Below are 21,481 nucleotides of genomic sequence, written 5' to 3'. Positions count from 1 at the left end.
ATTGTAAGAAAGAATTCGATAATCCGCAGCAACACCCTGTAGGGGTAAGGCAAGCCACTGCTTTGCTCTGTAAGAAGTCCCCCCGCAGTCCCACTCCCTCTTTTGCCCCTCCGGCTTTCTCTTTCGCCAGCCCACCTCCCGCTGCCCTCTCTGGTGTCCAACCGCCCTCCCTCCCCGTTTCTAGCCTCCCCCCAGCCCTCTTCTTTTTGCACCCACCTCTGCCTGCTGGGCCCTCTCCGCCGGCAAGCTGCTCCCCCCAGCTCGCCCCAGCCCAGCATCCACAGCACCGGGAAGACTGTGGATGCTGGGTACCAAGGGACACAAACCAGGACGTTTGCGCTCAGGTCCACCAGCAAGGGCCAGGCTGCAGACAGGAACAGAAGCCGAAAGCTGACTAAGTCTGCTGTTGTGGCCAAGGAACACCAAGGCCAGGAATCAAGAAAAGGAAAGGACGTGCCATTTCCTAGGACAAAGCAGAAGTGTGGCCAGAAGTTGGGATGGAAGTCATAAAAAAAGCAGTGGTGTTTGTCCCACAGGGTTCAGCCCCATCAGCAGCAGCTGTCAGAACGAAGGCCTGGGAGCCATGCTGAACAACCAGGATGTGCCACAGAGACTAGGGCAGCAATGACTTCAGGTATGATTGCAACTGAGAGGCACATGAAGCTGTCCAGATTACCCAAGCAGACACCCCTTGCCTATGAGATGGGCAACACAAGCACCCATCATGCAGGGGCCAGCTATGGCCTACCTGTATCTGTACAGAGACCGGCAGTGGTGAGCTCTGTGTTACAGCCCTCCACACGCCTGACAAGCTGGCTGCAGTGTGGTTGCAATGGTAAACCCTGGCGGGAGCTGACCAGGGGGACCTTGGAATGACCAAGGGTGCCAGGAAGGCCAGGAAAGATGGGGGCTTGAGCTATGCTGAGCAGCAGGGACATGTGAAGGATGGAGGAGTATGGAAGAGCCTGAGGTCACCGAGCACAGGGTGAGCCGTGTGGAGCTGGGCTTTGGGGCATGGCACGTGGCACGGGTCTGGAGCAGAGAGGGGGGAGCAAAGGAGAGAGCAACATGTGGCAGGACATGGCCCACCAGAAGGGCTTGTAAGTCCCACTTGTCTCTCATTAGGGGAAAGGGCCCCATCCTTCGTTTAAACTACGCCGAGAGTTTGTACATCAGCAGGCCCAGGAGGCACCAAACAGGCAGCACAGGTGTGTCAGGCTCTTCAAGTGATTTTTTTTCCCCACAAGGCAGCACTAAAAATGGAAATGAGAAGCTGCTTCCTTCATCACTGAGATTCACTCTGGAGGGCTGCTTCTTGCCTGCCACCCTCCTCCTCTGTTGCAACACAGGAAATTTGCTTTTACTAACACCTGGTGTTGTTTCAAACAGCCAGATGGTCCTAACCTCAGTCTCCTGTAATTGATGGCCTACTTGTCTAACCCTGTAACTATCTCTCACTTTAGACACAGATGCTGCATCTCTCTAAATACCGTTCCACATTAAAACATCCTACCTTCCTGTTTCGCATATCAATCAATGCAGCAGTTCTTACAGAAGCCAGCAATAGCCTGTGTAAACTAGGAGACAGTGGGTGTAAGCAACCAGAGATAAAATTATGCAGGCTTAAATTACAAATTGGATGTGATGTTGAAGGATTTAGAATCACATTACAAAATTAGCTGGAGACATAACCAGCAAGCAAACAGACAAAACATTTTGCAGTGACCCCAAGAGCGTATCTCTTAGCCATTCAGACTTAGCCCACAAAAGCCAGACTGCCCTGGCATATACTGCTTTCTATCATGATGATTAATACTAACGTGGTATTTCTGTGCACCACCCTAACTTTCTGCATGTTTGTAGTGAATCCAAATAGCCTTATACTTGCAATTTTGATTTTCTGAGTTCTTTTGGGAGGTAGTTCTCTTTAGGTAGTTTACTGCAAGGCTCAAGCTAGATCCTAGATGCTGCCATAGTACTAATGGTCATTAGCAAAGCAAAGCAACGCAACTTCATGAGTTCAAAGCCCAGAGGCTTTTTACTTGACAAATTAGGGTCTACCCTGATCTCCCCACTTCCTCTCAGTCCTAGTTCTGACCATACCAAAGGTTGATACAATACCGGAAGCCCTGACATTGGACTCAGGAAATTGAGGTTGAAGTCACTGAGGCTACCAAGACCTTTTGTTTCCTGTTATTAAATCAAGACAATATTTCTCCACCTCCCATAGGCCAATGAGGATAATACTTAACATTACTGTTGGTGTTCAGAAGCTGAGCCTTTGACGGTGGTTCAAATATCTTTCTTGCATAACCTCTCAGTATCATATCTCAGAGTCTCATAGGCATTAATGTCTTATCCTCAGAGTATGCCTGGGACATAGGGAACTGCCATTGTCCCTATTTTATGTATGAAGAACTGAGGTACAGGGTAAACTGCAAGATTCACCCAGGCTGACACAGGACATCTGTATCAGGGTGACTTGGAGTGTGGCTCCTGCCTTGGAATGAGCTTCCTACTTCTTAACGCCATGGACCTTCCTTTCTTGGGAAGGTGGGGTTGATTTGGGGTTTCTTTACTTGTGTATCAGTTATGATCTCATCTGCATGTGGTTATATCCATGCTCCCAAATTCACTGATGGGCACCAGGCATGTCACTTTATAAGGTCTGCCCTCAATTATATGAGGATCACCATAAGAATGAAGGGGTCAGGTAAAAGATGGAGATGCACGTAGGAAAAATCAAGTTGTAGTTTTATGGACACAGCTGAAAGTGTATGGTCTTACCTCTTTCTTTACCTATTCATGCACTCCCCCACATAGCTTGTGTGAATCTGGCATATGTTGGACCCCTCCATCAGCCCATTTAACTTCCTAATCCAGAAGAAAACTATTCCAGGGGTATGGCRTGGGGGAAGGAGGAGGAGAATCAGAAGGAGAAAGGAAGAGACAAGCGAAAGTGACTTTTTTTTCCTTTAGTCAGTAACAAACCAGTAGATCACATCAGCTGCCCATGAAACCACAGCCTTGGTTTATGAGAATTTACTAGGTCAAAAGAAAATGTGATTCCATGCCAATGATATGTGCAGAGGAACAGCCCAGAATGAGAGATGAAATAAGCCTTGCAGCGAGGTGTAATACTTGTGCTGACTCTGAGGTTGTACAGAGAAGGCGTTAGAAAGCAATCTGGGTGTGGACAGCTGAACTCCTCCCTGAGTCATTGTACCTCTATACAATCTATTTCTCACACAAAACAAACAAAACCCCCCACCCCATCTTACTTTGAGAAATAAGGAGATTTTTCATGTTATTTCCCTTCACGCAGTATGTGGATCAGAAATGAAGTCCACAATACAAAGCATTGCATCTTTATTTGATATGTGGATCCTATGTGACTATGATAATATTGCATATCTCAATTTCATCTCAGCACTTTCCTGGACAAGTTTTCTCAGTTCCTGAGCATTAAAATTTTTTCTTCCAATTGTTGTCTCTGTCACCTTGAACTTGACAGTTGACTTCAGTAACAAAAAGGTTGAATTCCTGCTTTCCCATCGTCTTTATATGCTCTCAAGTATGATTTTCTGCACATCTCCAGCCTCACTTTGTCTCTAACAATCTTATGTCAGTAGAGCTTTTAGAGTTTACTGGTCTTTTGCAGAACTGCTAAGATGATCTTAGCTTCCCTAAAGAGCTTAAATAGGGCCTACTCTTGAGATCAGACTCAACTACCAAAGAACCAAAGTCCCTCCTCAAGCCCCCACCAAGAGCCTGGCTCAGCTCAAACCCTTTGGAAGGGAAGATCCCAATTTCTCACTCTTGTTATCTGGGCTGCTGGGATACAGGGGGGAAATAAGCTACAGCCTGGACCTCAGATCCACATTCAGCTCTTCCCAGGTATGGTGCAGATGCATCAGCAGTGTCTCTCCCAGAAAACTGGCAGAACAAAGGCCCAGGCTCTGGCACACAATTGCCTATCCTGCATATCGTTTGCATCATCGCTGGCAGGGCCTTGCCCTCGCCAGCCAGCGCTCCTCCAAACAACGCCCAGGCACAGTGAGGTCAGCATGGGCCTGTGATTATCTCTATTTGGTGGTTAGCCATTTAGACATTAGCCAACATGTGCCAGTAAGTCTGAGGGCCAAAGAATGGTCCCTGCCCTTTATCGGGCAGCAATTTATTTGTAGAGACATAGCCACTGAGCCTGAAATATAATTGGATATAGCTAGCCATGGGAATGGAAACTCTGCTAGTCACTGGGTTTGATATATTTAAGGTTGCTCTTCAGCCAACTTTTAACACAACTAGTTAAGTTTTAATTAATGCAAATAGCAAAGTTTTTGGTGGTAGCAGTGCAAGCTTGCAGAGGATTCTCTCCCTCCTCCACCATATCTTTTGCAAAATTCAGAAACAGAAGTAGATTGGCTTCTCCTAGGTCTCAGCCTCTGATATCCTAAAGCAATGAGAAGGATCAGGAACTGAACATAGATCTGTCGGGTTGTTCACACTTTAGATTGCAGTCATAGCTGTGAGAATCTGAATAGTCACCCAGATGCTAATGGCGCTGCTCCTGTGTCAGTAAGATCAGAGAACGGACTCCAGTGTTTAATTTTTGGATAGTTATTGGTTATAAATCAAAGGGCCAACAGATATTGAGATATAAGTGAGAATGTCTTTTTTGTCTGTGTTAACAGCAATGTTCTAAGATAAAGCTGTTATTTTAAAACATGACCTATTTTCACTTTGCACTGGTCTTTTAACTCTCCTGAGAAGAAGGATGTTTATACAATTTTGCAAAGAAATGTGAGCTGTTCTACTCCATTTACATTTCTTTGTTCCAAAATGTATTCCTCTTGTTGAGATTCCAGCAGACAAGGAAAGCAGACACAGCGGTTACTTTCCAATGTGAAACTTAAAACCACAATCTCCTGCTCAGAAAACACAGAATGAGTCACAGGAAGGGGCCACTTGCTTGCAAAACTCATTAAAAGCAAGGCAAGGCAAAATGGATTTCCTGTATCAATAAATAGATTTCTGGCAGCAGTCAGAACACCTGACATTGCTAGAGGCTAAAAACCAGTCCAAGAGTAGCCATTAGAAAAGTGAGATCAATTCTTTAACTTGCAAACTGTATCTCTCCAGTACACAACTTGATTTCCTGACATTAGTTGGCTTAATTCAGCAAAGTCCTTAAGAATATGCATGAATTTCAGTGAAGTGAGTGGGGACTTAAGCAAATGCTTAAATATCCTGCTAAATTATGTCTGCTTTTATTTTCTGAGACAGGCTTTTTTAAAAGGATGCACGCATGCATTATAGAGGTGTATATATCTCACTGGTGACAGAATTGTTTCCCAATTCCATGAAGGAAAAAAAAAAAAAAACTATAAAGACGCCCTAGTACTTACCTAAGCTTAAAATTTAGCTGTAAGTGCAACTTCATTTTGCTGTTTGCAATATCGCTTTGACACTTAGATATGGATTTCCTTTTGGTCAATGTTACTCTCTCCTGTTTGGCAAATGAAGCCAAAATGAACTTCTCACCTCTGCTGTTCAGTGCAGACATGTGGGATTTCGGTGAAGATTGTTTATGAGACCAAAAGGAGAGCTCAGTGTCTGAGTCAGTACCACCTAGGTACAGCATGCAGAGGGAAACAAGAAGCTGCTTTTCTGGCCACAAATCAGTTATCCTGCTAGAAACGAACTACTGTGTTTTTGTTCCCCTTCTCTAGTTCCTTCCTAGAACAAAGCTGATTTTTTGTTCTGCCTCTATTTTTCTCCCTCACATCCCAGTGGCTGAAAAGATCTCTTCCCCAAAACATCCAGCAACAGTACTGCCTTTGTGCCACTGCCTGGTTTTCTTTAGAGACGACCTCTCGTGTCTCAGGTGCTCATTTACAACCCGTTCTTTCCATGCATAGCTCAAATGTTGCAGAAAGAAATGAAGAGATGGATTTTGCTCCAAGCATAAGAGTTAGGACTACCTTGGGTTGTGGCACAGTGAGTGTGCTTCCTCAAAACTGTATGTCTCTGGATATTCATGAAAAAAAAAAAAATCCAAACCTTTTTGAGGGTTAATAGAAGAGTTGAAAGTCATATTTTTAAGCACTAGCACTTGGCACAAAAGGTCTTCTGCCTCTTGCAATAATCTATCCCAAGGTACTTGATGGCATCTGGGATGAACATTGAATTAAGACCATTTGTTTTAAAGGAAACAATTAGTGTAGTATGCTGGGAGTAATCCCTGCCTTCCCTATGGCATCAAGAAATAACTTAAAGGGCTTAGCTCCTTGGGAAGTTTGTTCCCTCAGGCTTTTATACCTCTAGTGTTAATGCGATATTCCAGGAGCAATGAATATGTGCTTATAAAGTCTGTTTTGCTGAGGCAAAAGCATCATTTCTCTGACTTTTAATTAAAAAAACCCACCTTCATTTCTAAGCTTGTCTCCAGAGCTCTAGTGTAAATGTTTATACAAGCCAGAGACATACAGAAAATAGAGCTGACTGAAGAAGCAGTCACTGCAGGCTGCCCAAATACAGCTCTTCTTGTATTTTTAACACAGAACTGTAGTTGCTGTAGAGTCTTATCAACCCCAAACATCTTTGTTTTCACACCAACTAACACCAGCTTGGCAATATCACTCAGGCTGCAGTTAGTTTGCTCAGCAAACCCAGCAGAGGGAGCAAAAGGCATCTTTGTATTCTCATAGACACGAGGAAATGTTATTCGCCTCTCATCAGCAGAAATGGCCGATGTAAAAAAAGAAAAATGTTGTGTGGTCTCATTACAGTGAATGACAACACACCCATTCAAAGCAAATCTCTACTTTTTCTCAGGTCACACTAGGAAGTAGACAAGAGGAAGATTAAAAAAAAAAATCTGGGATGAGATAAGATTGTCAACTGGTTCAATTTGCTCCAATTTCTGTCTGATTGCTCTTGACTCCAAAGTGTTGTCCTGATACCCCAAACAGTCAGAGCCCAGATGCACCACAGACCAGTCTCCCTCTGTTTGAAGAGGCTCTGTATCAAAGTCTGTAATTGAACAGCAAAAATTTTGCAAGCGCTGGAAGTTACACTGGATAGCCCTGATAAGGGACAAGCAATTAAAAGTGGACCTATAAATATCACACAATACAGCAGTTCAACAGTTCTGCAAAAGTATTCTGCCAATATCAAAGTGTAGAGAAAAAGAAAGTCAGAAAATTATTTTTTAATCTGTTTGCCTTTATTACAATATATATTTCTATCCTTGTTGCATTCAGCAGATCAAAATGAGGTGTTAAAATGATTTTCATCATTGCAATAGCACATACATTTACAGGGTAAATACTGCATATAAATAGACTTTGAAATAATAATCCATATCTACACATAAAAATACCCAATCGCCTCTTTCCCTCCCCTCCCAAAATTATAGCAATAACATTTTATCTTTAACATAACTAATGCAATGAGTATGGTATTCTGTCCCTCACATGACACAGCTGGAGCAGTATGGTCATCAGATTCATGAAAATAAACATTAGTCACTCCTCACTGCTGCACATTCTAGTTTGTGTATTGTATAAATAGAATATACAGTTATTTAATGTGTCTGCATATTTATACTATGTTAGCCAAATATTCCTTCTGTAACAGAAACCAGCATTACATTGAAAGCAAAGTTTAGTTTTTTCTTTCACAGAAAGAGTAGGAATTTGTTAAACCATTCCATTTTTGTTCTTTACGAATTAACAAAGCAATCTAATATATACTGCATAAAAATGCTCAGCCACCAAATCAAAATGTCTTATTCTCTTTTTAGAAAGTGTACCTACGATGAAGCAATGTTTCTAGTAGGTCAGGTCAAAACTTTGATTTTCATACCTGTCTTTCCTGTGAGCAAATTTGATAAATATTAACTCAACAAATATGTGTTTATATAACTATATTTAAACCTTCAGATACAAAGGGATATACAGTATGTCAGAAGTAAGGCGTTCAACTTCACAGAACCATAGAAATGTTGGTCAGAAGGGACCCCTGGAGGTCATCTAGTCCAACTTCATGCTTGAAGCTGACAGTCACCGACTCTAGATCAAGTCAGCCATGGCTTTGTTTAGCCAAGTCTTGAAAAACTTCACGATGGATATTTCACAGCATCTCTGGGTAACCTATACCAGTGCTGCACTACACTTAAAAATTGGACAGAATTAAAATGACCACTCATTTACACTGCCATTTGGTCTGAAATACTAATGGCAACAACAAACCCTGGATTTGCTATTTATTAAGCCATAAAAAAATACATCACACGCTTAAGTTCTGGAGAACTTTCAGAGACCTCTTCTGATGGAAGCTGCAGTGTGCAGTAACTTAGGAAAACAAATCTTAACTAATGTGAAGGATAACAAAGCTGGCAGTTTCTTACCAAATGGCTGGGGAGAAGGGTTGGTTTGGGTTTTATTTTGCAAAATGAATGGATTGAAACAGGCCTTTACCATAAACAGATTACGACAGGATGTGGTTAGTGTGTTCACTCATTAATTCAATCATTAATGACAAGTATTAATAAATACCTACAAAGGAAGGGTAGCTGTATTTAGAGATGCAGCCCACTCAGTTTGGCAACCTGAGATCCTCACTGATTGTCTTTCAGAAAATTCACAATAAATGTCTTCAGTCTGTAAGTAAAAAGATTTTTGCATTTTCTTTAAACTTTCAAGACAATATAATCAGCTTGGGTTGTTAAACACACATTTCTTCCTCTTTGTTTTTGTTTACTAATTCTGACTTCTCCAAAGTGGGCATGCACCTCACCCAAACTGGTAAAGTTCACTTGAAAAGGAAGACTTGGGGCTGGGCTCACCACTGCACACTGCGGCTGTGTAACGGATTGCACTTACATTAATTACTATTGAAGGCACAGGGAAATCATAAATTGGCCCCCTGACATCCCAGATAAAGCCTGCAGCACTAAAAATTAGAAAATCTCTACTTTAGAATTGCCATCCTACTTTCATTGCTATCACTCTTTTGGCTTGCAAAACCAGAATTCATAGATACAGAGCAAGTGGGATACAGAGCAGCTGCTCCCAAATCTTTGGGTGCTAACAGACCACAATCACATCTTAAAGTTTCTCCTGGACCACTCTGCCTTCCTATTATTAAACTCTTAACTGAAAACACTACAAAGCAGCTGTGAAACATGTACCATAGCCTCACAGATCACAAGCAGGCAGAGACCACAGCCTGGGAACCACTGTTTTAACCGTACTGAAATACAATATACACGGAATCCCACGACGCCATTTTCAGTCTTTCAGAGAACAATTAGACTTTTAAATATATTTTAAAAGGAAAAAAAAAAGTCACTTTTGTTGCTACAAGCACATTTGAGGATCATTTGGCATATGGTCACTTGATGCCTACATTTTAAATTCAAGTAGCACATTGCATAAAGGCAGACCATTTGGAAAACATTATCAGCTGATCTGCAGTATTGCTTCTAACACACACAGTTAAATCTTAAGGCAGTCAAAAGCAGGTAGCAAAAACAGTATCTACAGCTTGTGTCTGAACAGATGGGAAAAACTTGCAGGGATGCGACTGAAGGTGATAGAGGAGGTTTCATTATTACAGAAGATAGTAAATTACACTAAAAACATCCATTCTTTATAATACAAAACTGAAAAATCCCATATGGTAAAAACCTGAGATGCATCATTCACCAGCATCAAAGTTCACATTTTAGCCAAAAATGATGTTTCAAATAAAACTGCTGCATTGACAAAACCCTCAATGCTCTTGGCTCAGCAATGGTCTTGAAATTTGGCAAATTCAGTGTGTGACTTTACTGGAAAGCACTGGAATCAAACCATTGACTCCAGTGGGCACTTTACACATTGGCCTGCATCTTCCACTTTCACACTTAGCTCTTCTTGAAGCATGGTACTTCTCGATTAGAGTGATAGTAGCAGAACCTGGCCATCTTATTTCATTTGCTTCCATTTAGATTGTGCATTATTTCTTTCCTCAGAAAAATGTTACCATGTCAAAATAACAGGCTGGAATAAATCAAAACAGCTCCATTGGCTTTGATGGCTACACTGCCTTACAACAGTTGAGGATCTGACCAGCAACTAACCCTTACAAAAACATTTGTTGGTCAAGGGATGGGGGGAAGAGGAAGAATCATATGATCTTTCAGAGAATGGAATTTTTACTTTACATGGACTGCAGTCCCTGCCCATGTTGCCAAATGATGTCAGGAATGGTGAGTGCCTTCAGCTCCCTTGCTAGCAGGGGGTTCTAATGAGATGAAGGAAGACTTCACTGATGCAGAAAAGACACAGAATCACTTTATGACTAATCCTTATGGCATGTTTAACTGTAACTCCAACATCACTACACTTGTATTTGACCTTAGGTAATGAAACTGTATGGCACAATTTGGGCAGTTAGGTGAACATGTATGAACATGTATGAACATGAATGTAACTCCCATTCCTAGTAACACTCACCATTGCCATCCGGAAATGTGACTTTTAGTATGAAAAAGCATTTCTAAGTTTGCTCACAGCAAATCAATACAATGCTCACAACATTATGGATTCCAGATGAACTGTCGACTGCAAAGTCAAGTTATGTCCTTTCAGTACCACTCAATTAATTCTTTGAACTGAAGCAAAGAATTTGGAGATGCAATTAAGATGAGGCTGGATGTATATCCTGAGTTTCAAAAGGTGGCAGAGGTTCTCTCCAGTAGGTAAACTGACTGAAGGTATCAGAACAAGGGAAGTCTGAAGAATGGCTTCTTTTCAGCAAAGGGAAAATGTGATCAACCACTTCACATAGTCTGACATAACTGAAAAATAAATAAATAGGATTCCAGACCATTTCAAATCTTCCTACTTTGAATTAAGATAATAATGCACAAGGCATGGCTACCCTTACAAGGACAAATCATCTTCTTTCTTGAATGAATGAAATGAACCTTGATTTCAGTGCCTAGCTTTCAAAGAGGATTTACAGTACAGTTAATCAGAAATCATTTCATTCTAAGCAAAGAAGATACTTGCCCAGTAAGAAACAGATGACATTTTCTGCCCAGATCAGCTGCTAAAATATCCAAGCCCCATATTTTGCTTCTCTGTTTCTTTCCAGCTTTGCTTCAGCAGCTCCCTGCTCAATTGAGTATTCATATTTTATGCACCTATTCCTTCCCATTCATTGTGTGCAGTATTAACCTTACAAAAGCAGTTTCCCTTGAGTGTTAGGTGCTACAGTGCCTAAGTATCTTGTTGGAAGCCCTCAGCCCTATCTTCAGATTTTGTTTTCTGGCTCCTCTAGACTGGAGCTCCAGGAAAGGGAAATTTTGAGAAGCATACATTTAAAGGCCATGAAAATGCAAATGACTTCAGGAAACTAATTTATCTCATTTTTAAACAGACTAAATTATATACAGATTATTCCTTTACATGATTAAAGCAGATGGAATATATTAAAACTAAATATTAAACAAGTTCTTTCTTTAAACAAGTTCTTCAGTTCAACTGAAGAAAAGTGGGAAGTTGGTATATTATTTTAAATTTTTTATATTTTATTTGAAATACTCTAAAGAAACTTTCATTAGTAAAATCATATCCATCCTTGGACAACTTAAGTCATAAATTATAACAGGAAATTAATTTAGCCTATAAGGTGCTAGGGATAAAAGATTACTTACGATGAGATGTTTGTCTTTGCATGCTCCTGTATAAGTTCTCCTTTGGGGTTAACTGTAAATATTCTGTTTAAAGAAACTCCCACCTGTTTGTATGAATAAACGTCCTGAACAGAAGGAAAAAAAAAAAAAAACATGATTCTGCCTTTGCACAGTAGCTTTTATTCTTGCTTGAATACACTACGCAGAAGAACATATTTGCACAGTATTGTTATTAAATTTACATAACTATTGTGCATCTGAAATTATCCTAGAATGTTACAAACTTGAACTCAGCCTAATAAAATTCTCATGAAACAGATAAGTTGCAGCTAGGTTTGGAGTCTACTACTTTAATTTAAACTATTGATTGAAATCACGTTTTGTTTTGTTTTTTCAATAATTTCCCTTGACACAAAAATAACATTCAATAAAAAGAAAAAATAATGATATTTGGGTGTAAAGGTATTGTACTTTCATTTTTCTTTCAGAGAATATTTGTTTTCCTGAGTGTATTGTACTGAGTATCTTGCAGCACTGTACAGTGGTTAAAACATAACTGACCCCTAAAACAGTGATTAGTTTGTAAGGACATGGTCACGAAAGGAAGTCATTCCAACTGTGCCTACATTAATACTCCTGCAAACATCTCTTAGATGTCAAAATATCGTGTCAGGCACCTCTGTCCAACATTTAGGCATCTAAAACTCTCAACCTCCAGCATCCTCACTCATGCTGATAATGTCCAGGGTCCATATTTATGGTGGTAATTTCCCCCAGCTATCAATGTTTCAGCTCTTGGACGTATCTGAGCTGTTAGAGCACAGAACAGTTACGGCTGAAATTCATTCCACGTACCACAGGCACTTCAGTTAAGAGCCTTTAATTCCTCTGTAGTCAGTGGAGAAAGATGGACAGCTGGCACTCTTCAGAAGTGCCTATTTCTCTCTCCGCCAACTAGAGAAAAAGCAAGAGGTAACCAACTAGAGTGCTCTTTCTCAAACTCATATGAAGAAATAAAAAGGGTCAAAGACCATTCTCTTAAGGCCAAATTGCATGGCCAGGACATGAGCACACTATTAAACTCGTTTAGCTTCCAAAACAGGGTGGATATATCCACACTGCATGTCAATGGTCCTTAGCCATAAACAACACACTGATGTCACTATGTTGCACGTTACACGTTACTATATGACACATCAGTTTCTACTGGAAATATTACCTGCCAATATAGAGATGGAAGAAATACCAAAAGCTCTGTGGGGCTCCTGGGCACTAATATTGGGCCCATCTGCCTAATTTAGTTAGCTTCTAAACTCAGGTGCCTAGCAAAACAGTGAATATCTGGAAAAAGGAAGTAAGTTTCCTACCTGCTGAGAGCTAGATGTTCCTGCTGAGAGCTAGAYGCTATCAAAGACCTTCAGAGAGAGAGACAAAACCTCTATCCTTTCTTAGGTACCCATCGTAATATCTACCTTCTCTGACTTTGAAGCAAAGTGATACTGTCTTGTCAGTACTATTAAACTCTCTATACTCCTCCCCTCCACAGAAAGCCAGTATGGCTATATCTGAAATGCCTGTTGGGAAAGATCTATGCCCCAAGCTAACACTTGAATCATATCGAGGAATTCACAGCATCACAGAATGGTTGAGGCTGGAATTGCCTGGGAGAGTGCTGGTCATATGTACCAAAATGATCTCCAGGACCATGCTAACTAACAATTTAAAGGAGGAAAGATCACACACCAGGGTTTCTGCCTCTGCTTAGATTAGATGGAGTTTCAATTCCTTCACTTGACTGTTTCCTTTTGGGGATGCATTTAAGTATTTTGGAGGCCAGGACAGGATTAAGAAAAGCCTACAGACAAATTTTATAGCCCTCATCTGGGTGAGGAAGACCTGAGTTCCCATCCCTATGTCAAGGAATACTTAAGTATTTCTGCAAAGCAGAACCATTAAATTTCAGCAGGACAACCAAATTCTTTTAAATATACTTAGGGTTTGAAGTCTATGTCCCACTGACACTCATCTGAAGAATTTTGTGTGTTTTTCCACAAGTAGCTCACTGGGACTGTAGCAGTATGGACTAGACTGAGATCAGTGTTTTCACAGGGATTTTTTATATAGTTAGAGTTTCAACCAGTATTTGCTATTATGCTAACTTATGCAGATGTTATACTTTGTCCCCTCTTCCTTCTCCATTTGCCTCTTTGCATGCTAAACTGTGAGATCTTTGAGAAAGAACCTTTATATTATTCTTTGTACAGGGTCTAATAAAATGCAATCTTAACTCCCATTTAAGACTTCCAGGCTTTAATATAACAGAATCGGGAAATAACAGCAACCTTTCCATTCCCTGCAACAGAAATAAATTTTAGCTATTACTTACAGCAGGTCTGTTTCCAAAAGCAGCATAAAAGGGTTCAGTGTTAGGATAAAACAAATTTTTGATGTCTGTCAAACACTGAACTTTAAATTTTTCTGGCTTCTTTTCTATCACCTCCCTGAAATGATGAAAAAAAGTGTTAAGTAACCGCATATGAAATACAGCATAATCTATTTTATTTTCCTTATTCACCATTTTTCACTTAACTGGATTTTCCTATTGGCCCCCCACCCTTCTCCCAGTAAATCTTCATTTGGAAGTCAAAGTGCTTGTGAAAACAAAATAGCATTCCCAAGCTTACGTAAAAGTGCACAGTAAATAAACCTCTGAAACAAGGGAACTTCTACTGAAATCTAAAGGTAAAGATGCCTACTGAGCAAGGACAGTTGATTACAAGGAGTAACTGCTAAATAAAAATTTATGAGACATGAATTGTCATTAAATAAACTGCTTCCTGAGAACTGAAGAATGATTCATAGATTATATTACCATTCACTGTGTATAGCCTTTTTTTTTTAAAAAAAAAAGGACTGCAATTACCATATGTACTAGAAGCACCTCAGCCTGTTAAGATACTTTTATGGTCAGGGTCATCCATCACTGCTAATTAGCAGAAGTTAAGGAACAAAGGAATCTTCTTTTTCTCTTTAATTGCTCATTTCAAAATATAGAATTCATTAATGAATGGAGGAGTTATCTCAATCTAGGCAAAAGCCTTTTCACAATCACCTCTCTTGGCAAGGAGGCTGAACAGGTGGCAGAGCCTGGAGCTCCCATAACATGGGAAGACACCAGCATGACACAAAAGCACTGAAGCAGCTCAGAATCCCGCATCCTAGCCCTGGCACACATGCAGGGGAAGATGTGAACAGTAAAGAAGCCTCACAGGAATAATACAGCCCTTTGGCACAGCAGCTCTGCACGTGAATCAAAGTTTGAGAACATGCAAAAGAGGGATAAAACAATCTTTCCCTAGGTCACATACACCTGATCTCAGAGCCCTTAAAACCACATAATTAAATCTATGGGTAACAATGATGTCATTTCTTGCCCACATATCACAGTAGTTAAGATAGTATATACTGAAAGATGGATATCCTTTAGTCTAAATGATATCAAAATGGGTATCACTTTAAATATATTTCTAGATACAGATAATATAACAGTAGCTACCCTTTCAGTGCATCTATTATTCAATCAGTCCAAGAACTGCACTATAATGTCTCCAAGGTCTCTTATATTTAGAACACAACTGGTAAGACAGTCTGCAGCATGCCACTCAATCAGGAGAACATCTGAACAACTTTTCATTAAAAATTCTAATGAAATAAATCCTGTCACAGCAGCTTTTAACAGCATACAATATTTTCAGTAATCGTTTGACAAGCTTCACTGAATTAGGAAGAAGGTATGATATTCACAATCTGTGCTATTATGACTCACTTATTACACATCAACATCTAGAAAGAACAACACCATCCACACAGAATTCCACAATGCAGTCAAGCGCATAGCAAGTTCATTTCATTTTCACATGAATTTCTTCAAAACCCACCAGGTAATATTCTTCCGTAAAAAATATTTATGCAAATTAGAACACCTTACAAGTCAAGACAGAGTGGTTGCTATTAAAATGCTCACGTTTTTACCACAGGTAAATATTACACACTAGTAACAAGAAAAAACCTATGATGAAGCCAACAAGCAATACCTATGGCTAAACAGTGAACTTAGATGTATAGTGAGGCCTGTCGAAGAGATCAAATAAGCAACATGATTATCTATTAGATTTTGGTCTTTCTCTAACCAAATTTCCTCTTAATTAAATTTTGCATCAATGCATAAGAAAAACATTATGAATGATTTCTAGCACTCACAAAAAAGCCGAGGCTTCAGCCTTCACCAACCTCTTTTCTTTCTGCATAAAGTAACGTTACAATACCTGTGAAAAGCTGAGAATAGGCTGCTTGGACTCAGTAACACTGGCCCTTGAGGCAGCACGGTTCCTCGTTCATTGACCCAGTGCAAGTACCCTCTGGTCATGTCTGCCATTCCAATAGCACGTGCTGAACAGTACAAAAATTTATATCCATTTCTGTGAAAAGAAAAAAAAAGAAGAAATCACTGTAAAAATAAAGCGTTTTGATATTAATAATTCTGTGAGTTTGTTTCTACATGAATCAATCATGACTGTTAAACAGACTTATGTTTAACCTAGACTTATTAAAAAGAAGTAAAAACATTGATGTCAGAACCTTGCGTAATTAAAATATGTCTAGCACCACTGATGTTACTGATTTACACCAAGAGAGGATTCATTTATCTCTGATCTTTTCATGGCTATGGTCATCTATCTGCCCCTATATGTTGGAATCATACTCCTTAGAATTAACTGAAATTGTATCTGCTAAGAGGAAAACACTTGCCATAAAGCAAACAATGGTGTATTAATCTTTGCTGTATTAACAGTGCTTTATTCCTGCCTTTGGGCGTCTGCAGAAAAAGATTAGTTTATGTGCAACATTTTCCTTCAAATGTGAGCAATCTGAACTTCAAAACATAGTATTAGAAGTAATCTTTGACTTCAAACTGAAATAAAAGTTTCAGGAGAAGTCACAGGTTACCCTTTTCCAGATACCTTGCTTCTCTCCATGTTAGAACAGAGTTTGATGATGTCAGTTCAGCTTAGCAATTTATTTATTTATTTAGCAATCAATAGCAATTTATTTTGCAAGTCCTATAAAGAAATTGTTCATGAAATAAAGGAATACACTATTGACTGTATTCATGGTCATTAAATCTAACTATTACATATTTACATAGCGTTCTGCTATAATATGTAGCTGCTACACAATTAACTCAGTAATTCAAATAACAACATGACTCAAATCTTTTTTCCCTATGTTTATGGTCACCAAAGCTCCAACAATAGGCAATGCTGGCAGGCATAGAAATAACAACTGCAATTAAAAAAATTTAATTAACAATTTCACCAAATGTAATGTAGAAGTTAACAACAGAACTAAATACTGCTCTGCATGTGAATTCCCAGGCTGTCCTGCCTTTTTTATAATCACTTACACCTATACAGAGTAAAAGCCTGGATCAGTGTCTCTGGCATAATTTAGATTCCATCATCCATAATTTATAATTTATCATCCGTGTCAAACAAAAAGCAATAAATCAACCTTAACATAACCTTAGTGCATGGAACAAATCAGATTAACTAAGAGGAGAGTTGTGATGTGTACCAGAGGCTCTTCAAACATTTATGGTAATTTTAATATGTAAGAATAGCTGAATTTAATGAAATAAAGGAAAACAGGTTTTGGGCAGAGGGCAGAAGTATCAACCTGAATAACTGGGGAACAACCAGGCATGCTTTTGGTAGAAGTTAAAATTTAAATACCTAAACATCAGAATACAACGGATACTTCATTCAATCCCATCCACACATCAATTAATTTTTCTCCTCATTTCCTTTTTTCCCCCCTCAATCACTATACAAAAAACTCAGTATACTCTCAGCTTTTGATTTGCCAGTGCACACAATGGCTTGACTACATTGCACAATCTATCTGGAGAACCAGCACTGCATCTGTACTCTTACACTAGCCTTACTCACATAGAGGCATTCCCACACCAACACCCCACGTATGTTAGTACGGTTTGACCGTTTCTTCTCCTGTTCGTATACATCAGAGGAAGTAGCCCATGGTTTTTTGGGATATCTTGTACTATGTCATTCTAGGATTCTCTCCAGGCTAATGAAATTAACTGACCTAAAGCTCTGCTGTTCTACTGTTGTCCAACATTTCCTCAATAGCCAATGGAGAAAAATAGTTATTTCAAATCACCATTAGATCTCAGGCATATCAAATCTCTTTTTGAAGGTGCCCGTCTTTCTCCACTGCTTACATCAGGTGCACAAGTAACAAGTGAGTATGACGAATCCAGGTCCTTTCACCCACTGTAACACAGAAAGTATTTATTTCTGTGGGCCAACAGGCGCTAGTGCAGATTAGTGTGAGCTGGGATATGTAGCTCAGTAGTTGATTTTTCCACGTAACACAAGCCCACAGGCTTTTCACAGCATGTGTCTTATTGACTTTTGATGCTTTTAAATTACATTTCAAACAATGTTTACTCAACACCTGCTCTAGAAATTAACCAGTGACACAAAAATATTTTAAGACTGAATCTGCATAAATTTGCAATTTAATAACTGAATAATAACAAAAATATATACAAGGAAATAACAAAAACTGTACAACCATCAGTAACAAAGACCATCATGCCTGTCCTGGAAGCTCATCATTATTTATACAACAAACAAAAATACATGGCTATTAGCAATGAGTATCTGAAAGGGGCCCATTTCTGTTCAAGGTAAGACATTGCTGCTTTAAGGGTGAGATTAGGCTTTAGAAGCTTAGCGTTTAGACAGTTTAAGTCCAAACTATTTCTACTCAGTGGAAAGAGAAGGAACTTCCCCCAAGTTGATTCTTCCTGTGCAGCCTTGCATGACTGATGAAGATGCCTGTGTCTCTGTCCTCACCATTGCATCAACCTAACTTCTAGGCAAGTAACATCTGGCAAGAAGAACCCCACCCACAGTGACCCCCTGGGTTGAACAGTCCTTATGTATTTCATAATATCCTCAAGAAGGAGAGAAGGGAACATGTATTAGCGTTTTGTGAATTAATCCTGTTGCAACTGCGAGTTTGCAAAGAAGTTCTTCTCGCTCAGGTGACACAACCCATTCAAATTACTAGAGTTTTCAGAACTAAACTATAACTAACTATCTGTTTGGGATGGTTGGGATAGCAATCACTGCTCATTGGTAGGGGGCTTTTGCTCTTAATATTACAAAACAGCTTTTGTTCTGGATACCCCAGAGCAGATGTTTACACTGTGTAAACATCACTGAAGTGATGAGATAATGATGAAATAGTCAGTCTTATAGGTTAAGAGAAGTCTGCAGATTTTAATTTTTATGTGCAAATGAATAAACACACACAGAGACACAGACTCATGATTTACTGAATACTCACTGGCTCACTTTATGGTACAACTTTGCAATCCCTTGGTGTGTCCAGTCTTTGCCAAGAGTAGGCAGAATATGGCCTAAAGTATCTGACCTGAATAAAGGAAAAACAATAAAAATGAACGGAAAAAAATCTTCAAAAAGGTCAAAATCAATCTTAGACTTTTTAAGTAATAAGAGATGGGGCTAATACAAATACCCCTGACCGCTTATTTGGCTGGTGACACAAAAAGCTAAGGTTTTCTGTAAGGCATCGATTGTGATCAGAAGAATTTATTATCATTTCTTTCAATTCAGACTGACATGCCCATCTTTCGCCATGTTGCTTTAATAACTCTGCACCCCAAGATTTGTCTTCATGAATAAGCTAGTGAGCCACAGGATAAAATGGAAGTTATAGCATATAGCAGTCAAAAGCATGCAGTAGACTGGTCAGTATTAAGCATATTTTTATAAAGTTTAGGTTGAATGTTTTCTAAATAAACCAAAACTACCCCTAAGGGGAGTTAATGTGAAATGGCAAGCACAAGACAAAGTCACATTCTAGCTTACATCAGATTAACTTCTCCACGTAGACAAGCCTGCTGATCACGTACAAAGTATTATGAAATAGCTATACTGGTTTCAGTGTATTTCCCATTTTACATAAAAGAAAATTATTTACATTGTAGTAACATCTAGAAGTTCCAACAACTGAGTATCTCATTTGACTAAGCATTATGCAAATACACCAGACATATAATCCACACTCTGAATGTCTTGCATCTTAGAGAAAAAAGACTGGGCAGTCACCTAAGATGAATTTGCAGAAGTACTGTAAGAAAAAGTGATTCAATAACTGTCCAGTCAGCTCAACAGCACACAGAGGAGCAGACTACCCCTTGCTTTCCTGAAGCTTAAAAAAAAAAAAAAAAAAAGCATGTGAGGGGAATTCATTTGTGTTAGCTCCAAAAAACAAAAATTGCCCTACAACTGAAAAATCACACACAAAAAAAGTTTCAGTTTAAATCAAGTATTTTAATCCACACAAAATTGGTCTTGGAAATTATTTTTCCTCCTTTTTTTTAAATTAGTTATAGCTAAGTTTGATTTTTGAAACAAATGGATTTTGAAACAAATTTAAGTGTTTCATTTTAAAAGGTCAAAAGCAAATTTTTACATTTTTCATAAGTGCTTCCCTGTTTCAAACAACTGTTTTCCACAATGTAAATAATCACCCAACGACTGAACCATTTTGGTCACTCCAAAATCACCTTTTTTGACCCTAAGTGCTATCTGAAACACTCTATCAAATTCTAATTCTGACACTGAACTTAGTGCCTTATCTTCTAGATAATAATGCCTCCCACCGGAATGCCCCAGTAATGTCTCTTAAAACAGAATTTAGGTGTTTCTTCTTTTTAACGTATCCAGTGTACTTCACAAGTGCAATGTGGCAAAGAGTTTATGATCTTGTGGAAGGTCTTCCAATACTACTATAAATACTATCATGAGAAAACAGTAGTGACAAATAATGGGCACATATGGCACATGTCTTTATGAAATTAAGAATCCAGCCAATGATTCTTGCATTGGTTGACAGCAAACTTTAAAAAATCCTGGAATGTGATCATTCTTTGCCTTAATTCCCTGTTAAATACTCTTTCTGCTTTAGTCCAAAGGACAACTTGTCCTTGCAGATAAAGCTTCTCCCTGTTCATGAACTCACCGTGTGATTGTTCCATCAATGTCAGAAATAATAACTTTATCATCCCAATTCCACAGGTAAATGGTGCCCTCGCAGCGGCAAGTGCCTTGATACTGTGTTGTAACACTAAAGGTCACATCATTGGGGCCATTCTTTAGCTTTAAGTTTTTCTGCAAGACATTATCAGCAAGATAATCAACAAACTGAGTGTGTGAAATGGACCTAGTACAAACACAAAGGCACAGATGATCATTGCTTTGGTCACACTGAATCTTATTGCTTTCAGCAGAGCTATTGTCTAAATGGTAGCAGAGGTTTGCCCCACATGATGCATCTTTAAGCATTGATTTAGAGAGCAGAAAATAACAAAAAAACTTGTTTTACAGTAATGGATATGAAAAAACAATCCTGAAAAGTTCACATAAACAACAAACTGTGGACTAGGGACTGTCAGGTTTTTTTCCCCATCTATATATAGATATGGGGAGAGAAAGAAAAATGGTTAACAAGAAGTTCCATGAACAGTGAAACCAATGAAGAGTGCTTATATATGGATCTGTGTTCTATGGTACTACACTTTTTCCTATAATAACCCATTTTTCACACCATATGACCTAGCACCCTCTAGTCCTCACCAAGTTTCCTTAACTCTCCCACTTCCCTGCCCTTCTCTTC

The 21,481-nt window shown here is 39.2% G+C and overlaps 1 protein-coding gene across 2 annotated transcripts in view; it reads right to left on the bottom strand.

Moving 5' to 3' along the window:
* Positions 1 to 7,223: 7,223 nt before the first annotated feature.
* LPIN1 (lipin 1) overlaps positions 7,224 to 21,481 on the bottom strand; it is a 50,318-nt gene continuing 36,060 nt past the window's right edge. For both annotated transcript variants that reach the window (XM_026079143.1, XM_026079150.1), the window contains exons 15-20: positions 20,828 to 20,976; positions 19,127 to 19,213; positions 16,015 to 16,167; positions 14,076 to 14,190; positions 11,711 to 11,814; positions 7,224 to 10,849 (exon numbers count right to left, since the gene is read on the bottom strand). In XM_026079143.1, coding sequence (XP_025934928.1) covers positions 10,690 to 10,849; positions 11,711 to 11,814; positions 14,076 to 14,190; positions 16,015 to 16,167; positions 19,127 to 19,213; positions 20,828 to 20,976 — 768 coding nt within the window. In that variant the 3' untranslated portion in view covers positions 7,224 to 10,689. The remainder of the gene's footprint in view (positions 10,850 to 11,710; positions 11,815 to 14,075; positions 14,191 to 16,014; positions 16,168 to 19,126; positions 19,214 to 20,827; positions 20,977 to 21,481) is intronic.

The sequence above is a fragment of the Apteryx rowi genome, unplaced genomic scaffold (genome assembly GCF_003343035.1).
Source record: "Apteryx rowi isolate R43461 unplaced genomic scaffold, aptRow1 scaffold_114, whole genome shotgun sequence".
NCBI lineage: Eukaryota > Metazoa > Chordata > Aves > Apterygiformes > Apterygidae > Apteryx > Apteryx rowi.
The sequence above is the reverse complement of the archived record's forward strand: the minus strand, read 5'-3'. Positions and strand labels throughout refer to the sequence as shown.